The 13270-nt window shown below is 39.5% G+C and overlaps 1 protein-coding gene across 1 annotated transcript in view; it reads right to left on the bottom strand.

Moving 5' to 3' along the window:
* Positions 1–1547: 1547 nt before the first annotated feature.
* GAD2 (glutamate decarboxylase 2) overlaps positions 1548–13270 on the bottom strand; it is a 74762-nt gene continuing 63039 nt past the window's right edge. Inside the window, exons 14-16 of the mRNA XM_045857982.1 lie at positions 11874–11981; positions 11447–11536; positions 1548–4566 (exon numbers count right to left, since the gene is read on the bottom strand). Of these exons, the coding sequence (XP_045713938.1) occupies positions 4393–4566; positions 11447–11536; positions 11874–11981 (372 nt within the window). The 3' untranslated portion in view covers positions 1548–4392. The remainder of the gene's footprint in view (positions 4567–11446; positions 11537–11873; positions 11982–13270) is intronic.

The following is a 13270-nucleotide window of genomic DNA, read 5'->3' on the forward strand; positions in this document are numbered from 1 at the left end:
TGAACATTCACTATGTTGTAGGCATTGAGTTTTCTTCTCATGTGAATCTTCACTATCACCCTTATGGTAAGTGTTATTTTTGTCCACGCTTAACAGATGAGTGAACTGAGATTCAGAGAGGTTAAGTGATTTGCTGAGCGTCACAGAGCAAATAAATGGCAGAGCTGGCACCTGAGGCCAGGAGGTCTGACTCCAGCAACTGTTCTAGTAGCTGCCTCATTGGAAGAATGGAAATGTGATCACGTGGATCCTACCTCTCCTGGCAGGAGTCTAGGTTTCCAGGCTGCCAGAACCCAGTCCATTAGGATATGTCCTCTCTGTGACATTATAGCACTCATAAGCATTCATAACATATACTAAACCTGATTTGTATTTATTTGGCCATGGAAGTCCCTGGCAAGACATATTAGAACACACTCCACCAATTAAATTCCCAGGGCATTCTACCTGTTAACTTGCTTGTACCTCAATGGCCCATGTGCATACAGTGTTGTATTTTTTTTTTAGTTTTTAAAAATTCATTGATTTTAGAGAGAGAGAAGATGCTTGGGGGTAAGGGTGGAGGAGAGAGAGAAACTGATTTGTTGTTCCACTTATTTATACATTTGTTGGCAATTATTTTATGTGACTGGGGCCGATGCTCTAATCAACTGAGCTACCTGGCCAGGGCCAGTGTTGTATTGTGTGCCTGAACTGCATATGTCCCAGCTGCCCTGGAAGGTGTGTGGGGCCTCCATGGGTTTCTTGGCCACAGGCCAAGGGCTAGGGGGTTTGCTCTAGAATTGAGAATCAGGGACATGAGAATAGTAACTGAATATTTGATATTACTATTGCAATATTACTATTAATAGTTTCAGTTGTGATAATAGTATTGAGGCCTTTTTTAGGAATCCTCTCTTTTGTAGATTCATACAAAACTAACTTGGTGTTGCCCTGACTAGTGTGGCTCAGTGGGTCGGGTGTCATCCTGTGAACTGAAAGGTCACCAGTTCAATTCCTGGTCAGGGCACATGCCTGGGTTGTGGGCCAGGTCCCTGGTTGGGGATGTGTGAGAGGCAACCGATCAGTGTTTCTCTCCTTCTCTTTCTCCCTCCCTTCCTCTCTTTCTAAAAATAAATAAAATCTTAAAAAAATAATTTGGTGTTGGGAAGGAAAAAAATAGTTTGGTGGGGGAATGGATAAAATAACATTCAAGCTCCGAGTCAGCAAATGTTGAAGCTGGATGAAGCCTTCATGTGAATTTATTATACTGTTTTCTCCACTTGTATATCTACACAAAATTTTCCATAGTAAAACCTTTTTTTAAATTTTAATGATTGGATCTGATCTGATGATTGAAGACGAAGCCAGAGTGGTAAGCAACATCCTTCAGAAGCTATGGTAGGGGCAACTGCAGAAGGAAGAGCTCTTTTTCCCAACAAAGACCCTTAGACACGCTGAGCTCTGTGGCAAGTGAAGGGCCTTTTATTCAGGCGATTCATTAAAAGTCAGCTCCGAGATGTGGCAAGGTCAGAAATAACTATACAAAGCCTGAGATGTGTCCACATTTACACATTTATTTGGGTTTTGAGAGACAACACAGATAAAATACATTGATCATACACAAGTTTATATTTGGTAAGAAGAACAGGTTGCCACATGTTTATATTTTTCATTTTTTCTGTCTTTAGTAATGGAATAATGTTGGGGAGGTGGTGATGTCTTTCAGAAACACCAATTGGGAACAGTATTTTGGCACACAGAACTAATAAATACGCAGTGTTTGCACTTAGCATTGGAGAACAGGAGAGCACGTGCACACTCATCTCCACGGTTAGGGTCCTCTGTTCCTTGCCCTGCACTGTATTTACACCTGTTCTTCCTTTGCCAATATTCTGAGGATTAGTACCTACTCCAAACCCCAGTAGGGACAATACCTGCAATTTTGGCACTCTGTGACATTCCATCATTTGTTTCTTCTGTTCTCAGACACGAAGTATTGATCACTTTGCATTTTGTGAAATCACACAATTCTCAAAGGAGATTAGTCAGTGGGGAGCTTAGCCAAGGGCATGTTCTGTATTAGAGTTGGTGCAGAGGGCTCACAGTTTAGCAGAGAGAGGGAGAGAGGGATTACAGCAATAGATGCGAATGTAGTTCTCAGGATATCAGAACAGCTACCACACAGAAAAGGACATTGATAATATATTGCACAAGCTTTTACAGCAATGCATGTTGATTTGCAACACTGCACAGTTCAGATCTAAAGCACACAACCATGATCTGAGGTGACAAGACAATACTATCAATACAACAAAGGCGACACAGTCACACACACAACTGATTTCCCTTTCTTTCCTCACAGCCTTGTGACTGTACGTGGAGTCAATACCATTTACATGTCTCAGATTAAGACATACCACACCTTTTTTTCAAGTATTTTAAAATAATAAACACAATATTGCTATATAAACAAAAATGGTCATGTCAATTATGATTAAAGCTACAACCAAACTTTTCTAAAATTTGTGAAGGATGGTCCCACATAAAAGCGTTTGGCATTGGAAATTTTGGCTAATATTCAAAATAATCTCCCTTCCTCAGTCCCTCCCTCCTGAGTGGATTATAGACTTACTTTAAAGAATGTTTATTAAACTACTGGGACCTATTAGGGTTTTATTTACCATCTTCCCTGGCCTATGTTTGGTAGGGATTTCACTGCATATGGATGAGCAAGGCTCCCAGCAAACTTGGTGAAGGACCTGGTAGGAGCAAGGGGTGGGGAAAACAATCTGTTGGTAAAAATTATCTCTGGTCCATACAGAAAGGGGAAATGTTTCTATATCTGTGTCTGCAGTCCCTTCTACTAGTACTCAGCGTCTGAGAATCAGCAGCCCCATAAATATCTGTGGGAGCTCTTGTTAACTCATGTCTCTCCATCAGGTTTGTGGAAGCAGAGGATGCTTTAAAATATTATTTTGAACTCTAAGGATATTATTATCTCTGCATACTCTGGTCACTTTGGATCTTAATGGAGGATAGAGAAAAGAAGGTCTTAAGATGCTGTCTCAAAATCCTGGGTGAGGAGTGCTTTTTGTGAGAAAAAATAACCAGCCATGGAGTAGAAATTAATTGTTTGGGATCCCAATGATGGGAAGTCTACCAGGGGAGTTGGGAAGAATGGGAGGAAATGGGACTAAGCAATTACCCAGGTGGTAAATGACTCCTTCCTGGACAGTGGCAATGGGATACCATTATGCTCACACAGAGATCTCCTCTCCCAAGGCTGACTTTAATTTTCTGGGCTCACCACATTCTGGAGTGTGCTTCATTCCTCTTTGCTTGGGCTGATTAGATTTTATTTTTACTTTCTCTAGTTAATCCAAATGACCTAATAAGAGAATACTCTTTGGGAAGATGCCTCAAGAACCAGCATCAAACTTCTGTTCAAAACAGGCTGAACTGGAAAGTAGAATAGAGACGATTACCCTACCTTAGTCTAAGGTGAAGCTTGGCTTGTCATGCTTACTGAGCGGGTCTGCAAAGGGTCAACTGGTGGAAAACATTTTCAAATGGGAAGAGTATCTTACTGTTGGTCTGATCAATTGTATTAAGGAGCTTGAGCTACTCTTTTGTGTTTGTTCTCTAAGCTGACTTTAGAGCTGTCTTAAGCCATTATGTGAGTAGAAAGAAGGCGTCATACCTTTTGACGAATTTTGTGGGCCTATGTTTCAAAATAACTTTGCTAAGTGTTTAATTGTGCCTCCATTAAAGGAAAAAGAAAAAAAACAAACAAACAAACCTGGCTTATTGTTTATATCTGCCCCTGCAGTTTGTATAACCCATATAAAATAAAAATCTATATGTTACAAAATAGGATTTCTTTTTAATATATATATTTTCCCTTTGTAAAATTATATGTATTTAAATACATTTGAAATGTTGCTATAGGTAAATTAGAAATTTTTTTCTAATACTATGAAAAAGGCAAGAGTTTTTATTGTCAACATACATTTTATATTTACTTTGTCCTTTTCACTGTACCCCAAAGAACCTGATGATTCGGGGGCAATTTGGCTCTATTCAATCCTACTACTCTGAAGTGAAAATAAAATTTGATTTGCACACTATATTAAAAGTAAGGGAAGTATTTATAACAATTTTAAGCTTTTCCTTACTGATTAAACACAGCCTTTGTCACTAATCACTAGAGAGGTATTCTAAACTTCAGAAAGGATTTTTAAAAGGAGCAATGTTTTTTGTTTTCTGTTTTTGATTTTTAATCTGCACTCTACTTTGACACCACAATATAGAAATAGATTTACTTTGGAACAGACTACAAATACATTCACACAGTTCGTGACAACTTAATTGTCTATCTAGAGAATTGAAACAGCTTAGTGAGCTAGTTTATTATAAATCTTGTCCAAGGCGTTCTATTTCTTCAATGAGGAAGTCAATGTCTTGGTGAGTTGCTGCAGGATTAGAAATGACCATGCGGAAGAAATTGACCTTGTCTCCCAAGGGCTGGTAGCTGACCATTGTGGTCCCATACTCCATCATTCTGGCTTTAATCACTGGAGCCACCTGTGGGAGAGACCAGAACAATATGGTGACTATTTCACTTGGGGACTCTCCCCTTGCTCAAAGAACCCACTATGAAGTAGCATTTTTAGTTTTTAACTAAGCAGTTAGAATCATATTAGTTTTTCCCTAAGAAAAATAGCATCTGAGTTCTCTGGGGATTATAGGACTGGAGTATTCAACACATCCAAGATCTTAAAGGCGGTAAGAGGAATTACAAGTGGCAGGGTACCAAGTGCCTGCCACCTTTTTTTTTTGAATTTTTGGTTGGTGTTTTGGGAGAATGAGAAAAATCTGGTGTTGGTCCAAGGCTAATAGTTTAGCAATACAACATTTGGGGGAGGGTATGTTTTCCCCCTCAGCAAATGTAGAAACACTGGAGATAAAACCTTGTTCAGAGAATGGTTACCAAGAGGTAAGCCTCAATACCAAGTGATATATGAAAATAAGCAGACTTGTGAGACCTTAAAGCAATTATTTCTTTGAGACCCTAAAATTTTCTAGTTCCTTTTTGTTCTCCTTTTGCATTATCTCAGTTTATAAGGTATCTTGAAATATATTCCCTAATAATGATGAAGAATCAGCTGAGGCAAAAAGCTGAACCCATGAGGACTTAACATTCCAGACATGGATCACAGACGAGCTTCTACCACACATACGCCAGGCTGATGACCACAGTGCCTGCAGTCCTCTCCAGCGTGTGAAGTTAAAGTCCTACTGTTTTGCTCAGCACAAACGTCTTTGTCACCCAGCTCTGAGGACTCATCTTCCAGTGCTCACCAAAATAAACCTTCACCTCTGACCAGAGCTATCTATTTAATGCTCCTTGAATGGACCACATATATTTTTATCCCTTCACACTTGTTCTCTTTGCTTAGAATCATTTTTCTCCTGGGTTCATGTTTAACATGCACTCCAAGACTCCACCACAGTCCTTCAGGTGCTATGAATCCCTTCCTGATTCCTCCAGTCCACTAGCATCTTCTCTCTTTTAAGTCATAAATACATGATCCTTACCCACAGTTTATGGTTATATTCTAATTGCTAATTGTTCCCTTACTTGTGAGAAAATATATTTTGTCTCTGTACTTGAACCTTAAGTTCCTGGAGGGCAGGCATAGTGTCTGTCACTTCTTTTGTTTCCTGGTGTTTCTGGGTGCCTATTGAGGGGTCCTTGAGTCCTTACTGATATATAGGCATAAGTTTAAATTATGTCTAACTGTACTATGATCTGTCCAGTGATATTTTACCATTGGAGTCTGTAAATATAACATTTGATCTTTACAGTTCATTGATGCAATTATGTAACCAGGAATGGTAGATGTTAGGAACACTTTGGACTCATTTTGGATATACAAAGTCAACAACTCTGTTCAAAATGGGGACCATGCCTTGTATCACAGTTGAATCCATCTGCAATGAAGGATAGTGAAATTCCAATGGAGTGCTGCCATGAACATGGTACTTTTCATTAATGATACATAAATAATAATTGGTTTACAATGAGGTTTTCATCTTCAAAGTACCCAATGCACAAAATCAATGGGGTTTCCATCAGGCCTGACAATTTGTTAGAAACCGGAAGCTTGTTTCTAAATGCAAAAAATAATTTTCCTCTCATCTTATAAGTTCTTCTAGCTGAATTAATTATCAAATTTAATAAACACAGATGGACAGGAGAAAATGTCCAAATTTATTTTATAGGTGTACATTAGGGGGTGCCATGAGAATGAGATGCCAGTTACAGATTGGCTAGTTAGGAGCTTATATGCCATCTTGATACTCAGGAGAAGAGGAGGTAGGTTGTAGTTTGGGACTTCAAAGGGCAGGAAGACAAATCACATGGAGATGGAAAAGCAAAAGTTTGGTAAATAAATGTTTGCTGGGCCATCTTTAACAATAGGACACAGAGAAGACTTTGACTAAAGTGACCTTGCTAGGTTCGTCCCTGTCCATCACACTTAGTTCATATTAAACTATAGTTATCTGTGATAATATCTCCCTTCCTGTAGCAGGTTCTCTATCTAAATTCCTTTAGGCAGATAAAGGGGGATGGTCAAAGGTTCTTTCTGAACCTTTTTTCCTTAATAACCACCTTAAAATAACAAATGTCCAAAAAGGCATATTTTGGGGTGCCAAACTCTGCTACCCTTCATTACCAAAGACAAAACAATTCCAAATTATCTGTAGCAATATCTGTAGGAACTTAAGGGAAAAAAATCACATAACTATTCCTTAGTTTTACCTGTGCAACAAATTATGCTTATACTTTAGAAATGATAAGACAATGACTATGTTTTACTCAGTAAATTAAACCTGGATTTAGTTTTCATGAACAATACAAGAAAAATATACTGGAATGTGTGCAGATGATGTTTTGTTGAGTTGTACACTTGAAACCTGTATAGTTTTGAAACCAATGTTACCCCAATAAATTCAATGAAAAAAAGAAAAGAAAAACATACATGGATGATGCTAATTATTAAGAGCTTCTAACTTTTTGATTATTTTTAATTACTAAGCACCTCTAACTTTTCATATAAATGCAAGTCAAAGGTCAAAAGATTAATGGTAAGAGCTTTCCTTCCAAACAGACTTCGGCATAAAGTAAGATTGACTCCCTCTAGTTCCTGAAGCTAGTGGGGTTGGCAGAAATCACAGCTGTCTAAATGCATATGACTTTGATTATTTCCAGAAAATACTGAAGAACTAAAATTAGCAGGCTCATGGAACATCTACTTCATTATATAATCACTAATTGCAAGTTAAGAAGGAAAATAAAGTTCTGACTATTCTGATGAATATCCAGAGTTTTCACTTATTTCTAGAATTTCTTTGAAGGGTATGTGACATTCTTGGGTTTGCTGAACAAAGAAAGTCATTTAAGAAAGAGATGAATGGACCAAAAAAGCTATGGTGCATTTACACAATGGAATTCTATGCAGCAGAAATAAAGAAGGAGCTCCTACCCTTTGTGACAGCATGGATGGAACTGGAGAGCATTGTGCTAAATGAAATAAGCCAGGTGGTAAAAGACAAATACCATATGATCTCACCTTTAACTGGAATCTAATCAACAAACAAGCAAGCAAGCAAAATATAATGAAGGACATTGAAGCTGGGAGCAGGCTGACAGTAACCAGAGGGTATAGGGGAGAGGATAATGGGGGGAAAAGGGTGAAGCATTTACAGGAATAACTATGAGGGATGCATGGCTGAAAACAAGGGGTGGTGGAAACAGGGTAGGGAGTTCGGGGTGGTTGGGGTAGTGGGCAGGGGTGGGGGGAAAAGGCATAAAACTGGATTTGAACAACAATAAAATTCAACAGTATTTAATTAAAAGAAAGAAAGAAGGAAAGAAAAAGAGAGAGAGGCTGCGTGTTGAAGAATTCACGAAGGGCCTAATCAGCCAGAGCTCTTTGGAGCTGCTTTAAAAGTTTCAGGGTATCATTTTCTCCCTTGGGCCATTAACTTTTTCAGTCCTTTACAAAACAATACCAGGGGACTCCTTCAAAATTTGAATCCACATTTTTCTTCCTCCAAAGAAAGCTTGGGTTAAAGCATCATGAAATATTCTCACAAGCTATCACAGAAACGTATTTCTCACTGTGTATTACAAAACCTTTTTGTTTTAAAATCTTGGAAGCATGAGTAAAACTTTGAAAAATGAAATAGAAGAATAACTATAAATAAGACATTCTATAATGTTAAAATCTCACAAATTAAATTCCCCATAACATTTAATAACATAGTCACATCAAATATGAGGCCAAAATACTTCCTTACAAATTTACTTTTAAATCCATAATTGAAAACTTTGAAAGTCCACCAATCAGTATAAGACTATAAAAGCTAATGGAAGAGATGCAGATAATGATCAAATATAATGAAAATTAAAATGAAGAAGATGAGGATGAAAAGGAACAGGAAACACAAGAGGTGCTCAATATACTGCCTTTGGATCCTTATCTGAGAACTGCCTGCAAACAGAGTCTACCTGCTGTCCCTTGCCTTTGTCTAAGGCATGCAGTCATGTCCCCATAGCACCCCAGGCCCTCGTGTCCATGCTGACTCACCGACAATGTGCCACTTGCACAGTCATGGTCAAGACTAGGCAGAAGAAAGTGCACCAACCAGATTCTCCTCTTTACCTCCCTTGTGAAGCTGTCACTATGCCTGTTTTAGTCATAACCAGTTGTTACCTAGATATCTATGCCCAAGCCAGCCCATGGACTGAGAAAAGACCTCTGATTCACCAGTAGGTTTCCTAAGAGTTGTTTCCTTTCCCTATTCTGGAAGAGGCAGATAGTACTTTAGTACAACATTTTTGAGTGCTTACTGAATACTAAGCCAAGTAACTTAACTTAATTCTCTTATTTGCCATACACCACGCAGAAGACTTCGCATTTCTCCCCATTTTGGGTCTCTATCAGCACTGACCAAGAGAACTTCACGTAATGATGGAGATGTTCTCTATCTGAAACACCTGAGATAATAGCTGCTAGTCACAAACTGAGTACTTGATATGTGCCTAGTGTGACTGAAGAAGTGAATTTCTGGTTGAATTTAATTGTAATTGATTTAAATTAAAATAGTTACATGTGGCTATTACTGCCATATTGGACAGGGAAGATGATTTACTTCACTTCAGCTCCTTTCCTTCTGGGATTGTGTGTGTGTGTGTGTGTGTGTGTGTGTGAAGATTTTACTAGTCCCCGGATGTTATAGTTAAGGGACTTAATAAAGTCTTTTTACTTCATACTGAATAAAAATCTTTTTCTGGAACTCTGAAAAATCATTGACATAAATAAACAAAACTTAACCTTGATATTTCATGTGGTTCTATTTTGATTTCTAATTCTGAATTGTTGAATACTCTCTATTACAGTCAGGAAAATGGAGTCATGGGAGATGAAAAAATTAAGAGAATTCATTTTGCAACCCCCAGAGACTTTCAGGTTTGATTTACCAACAGTATGAAAATGATTTAGTGATACTCTAATGGTTGTCCCTAAGAAATACTCTCCATCCCCACCACAGTTTATGTGGCTTGCTAAAATCTAAGAGGTATTTGAAGAGAGCTCTGTTTACCTGGGAGAATTCCGAGTTAACTTTTGCTCAGAATGATGAAAAACCCTTCCTGTTTTGTACATGCATCTTGCCCCTCCCTCAGCCCAGCAACAATTCCAGTTAACAAATGGAATTTGCCATTCTCTGTCTGGTCAGAGAATTAAAGAAGTGAAAGTGAATAAAAGTGGAAATATCTAATTTCTGACTAGCTTGTTAAATAAAATTAGTTATTGCTAAGATAATATATTTATGGAGAAGCCACTGTAAAACTTCCAGAAAAAAATTCCTTCTTCTCAGATAGTAGGCCCCCCACCATTTTTTTTTTTTTTTTTTGCCAGAGCCTATCATTTTCTCTGGTGTGACCCCCACACTCACTCCCTTATGCCCTTAGGCTTGATTTTCTGGTTGGAACCAACTTCTCTAAAACTGCAAACATAACCACAACCCCTTCCACTCCAGACACATGTTCCCATTGGTCACTGGCTCTCTGCCTGGGTTTTACCTAGAGAACTTTCAGAACTATCCCCAAGCCCTTTCAAAACAAATTGGAAGAAAATCTTGATGTAAGACCTGGTCGCCAGTATTTTTAATAAAGCTTTGTGACTATTCTGATATGTAGCCAGAGATGTGAACCAATGCTCTAATTAGGAGGCTTAATTTAAGGACCTCAACTCTATGTAAATTTTATCCTGTCTAGGTCCTGCGAGCAGATGTTAACATTTGTAAGCTTTTCTGACATTTTAAACCCCACAAAGAATTCTATTCTTCATATGACATGGAAGATCAGTGAGGTAGCCCTGGCTTCTTAGCAGTTGGGGAGAAGGTCTTCCCTGCTCTGGGGAGTGACTGCAGGAGGTCTGCTCCTTTGTGGAAAATGGAGAACCAATAAACCAAGCAACCAATCAACCAGCCAATCAACCAAGCAACCAGCTAAACAGCTAATAGCCAATCCTTTTAGATCCAAATACACATGATCATCCCTAGTTTCTCATTCCTCCAACACTTGGAAGGTGGGCCTGTGCATTTACCTCCCTTCAAGGCTCTTTGGCATATGTAATAGACCAAATTTCACTTGCGTGTAATGATGGGAACAGGAGAGGATAAAAGAAACGGGGTCTTACTGGCCACAGTAGAATTTACAGCATAAGCTCTCAGGCTCTGGGGTCAGACTTGGGTGTGAGTTTGGGAAAGTGATCCCTGTGCTCAGGTTTCCCAACAGTGGAAAAGAGACAGCAGTGATTTCCAAAGTAGGTGGCTGTGAGAGTTCAGGGATGTAATTTTCCATCAAAGTTGAGCCAGGGACACACCACACACTGAACAGCAGTGATTATTATTACTGCTTCCCGCTCTGTTACATTCCGCGACTCACCACAGCTCTAAAGACCCCATAGCACAGCCTTGAACTTGGCTTCTCAAGAGGATCAGCAGCAGCTTTATTTTCTAATTATTTCTGGTTCCTCAGGTCTCTTTCATGCTTATAACTGAGTACCGGTTTCACTTGGCAGGTCAGTCAATGCCAACAAGAGGTCTTGCTGTGTGGCGAATGCCAATATATGTTATTACCTAATTGCTTATTGTAAAATATCATAAACTCACTCTCAGAAAACAGAAGCAAGTACATTTGTTAAAAGTCTGGATATACCAGCTCTGTATGTCCTGGCTCTGCAGGAGCCCACAGAGGGAAGTTGGTCATGCACCAATATTAAGGATGACTTTCTCCCAAAGACCTGTTGCTACATCATAAAGGTGATATACATGTGAAAGACCCAATGTACCCACCAATGTCTGTGAGAGAGGAGCTTGTATCACTTACCTTGGAGAGGCGGTTCATTCTCTCTTCCTTGTCTTCCAGAACACGCAAACTTGGAGGGACATACCAGAAGCAGACATTTGTATGCTGAGGCTACAGAGAGGAAAGTAAGATTCATACTCAGCCTAAAATGGCACTTTTGAAAATTCCAAGGACATTTCTAATCTATTTATTCTGCAGCTTCTGAATGTGATTCTTACTTTTTAATCTGTAATCACTTTTGAAGTGGCTGACTTTCACAAAATTACACAGCATTATTTTCTGTGAGTTTGATTTTTACTTCAGCTCAGAATAGCTACCATGTCACCCCTACTTCTCCTTTGTCGTGGTCCACTTACCTGGACAGTACATCATTGACATTAAAAAAATAGCAGGGATCAGAATGGCAACTGACTAAACATTTTGGGATGGTAGAAATCAGAAGACATACCTTTCCATCATACACCATTTCATATCCTTCTCGGTTTTTTATGATATTGTACAAATACTCTGCCAGCTCCAAACACTTGTCAATATGTGCTTCAAACCCAGTAGTTCCCTAAGTAAGAGAAGAAGAAAGAGTGTCGGGCAGGCTGAGAAGAGTGGGTGGGTATCCAGGCTGAGATGCAGGGCAAGTGATCCCTAGAGACAGATGGTCTTTCTGCCACTTCTGTCTCGGCTATGCTCCAGCACTTCCCTAACATAAGACTTTCCAGAATCTTCTCTGTCAATTCTTTCTCTTTTAATGCTCTCCCCCTCAGGTGTTTTTGTTCCCTTTCATGTCTGTCATTACGGCTCTCCATAGAGACTCCTTTTCTTCTCAAAGCCTCCACTCCCCAGGCAATTATTTTGATTACTCAAGAGGAAAATTTGCCTCAGCCATTTATAGGGGTAATTATGGAAGTCATTAATGACAGGAGGGCTGGGCTATTCTCTTCCTGAGGATAAGAGGCATCATCAGGGACCAACCCCCCACCCTGCCACAGGAGGCCTGCTTAGCCCCTTGCCCATCATGTAAATTTGTCATTTCCAGACCCCACTTTTGTTCACCAAATATACCCCCATCATAGAACAAACAGGGTAGGTCTCAGTGAATATTTGTTAAACACATGAATGAATGAATCTTAAGGGGCACACAGATGCTTTGTTAGCCTGTCACTCTGCAAAGCTCATTAGATTTCTCTTCTGGGGATAAATGACTGCTGTGTGTGTAATGGGCGAACGTTATCACAGAGGTCTTTTGGCTTCCGGCTCTGGAAGCCCAGGGTCTGGACTTACAAAAAAAAACAACACAATAGCTTTGGAATGGAACTGCTTAACTGATGTCAGGCCACACTAGCAAATTCTTAAAATGTCTTTCCTTCAGTATTTGCGGCATGCTAATGGGATCTTAGAAAAACAGCTGAGGCTCATTCCAGGAGGTGTCAGACCTGGCCTACTAGTGGCTAATCCAACAAGGAAACTAGAGTGAGCAATTGTAATGGAGACAGATGAGTCCACTTTCCTGATTACACACAGCCTGGTCATCCCGGCAAAAAGAGGGATCCAGCACAAACAGTGACATTCAATATCTGATGCATATTTAAGAACAAGCTGCATTTTAAAAATCTCATGGGTTTAAAAATCTTTCTTTGGAGATTGCTGCCCTAGTTGATTACTTCACAGAGGCTGACTGGTTCCTGATGAGCTCAAGGAAGGACCGGGCTGACACCCAAGTGCTCGTGCCAGCACCTTTGCCATGAGCTCCACAAGGCTGTGGGTGCCAAAGAAATTAGGATTGTTCGGACTGACCTGGAAGTTTGGATCCACTTGGGATGGACCCTAGGTGGGAGGGAGAGAGGTTAATTG

This window comes from Phyllostomus hastatus, unplaced genomic scaffold, assembly GCF_019186645.2.
Source record: "Phyllostomus hastatus isolate PE091 unplaced genomic scaffold, TTU_PhHast_1.1 phas_scaffold_1674, whole genome shotgun sequence".
NCBI classification, from domain to species: Eukaryota; Metazoa; Chordata; class Mammalia; order Chiroptera; family Phyllostomidae; genus Phyllostomus; species Phyllostomus hastatus.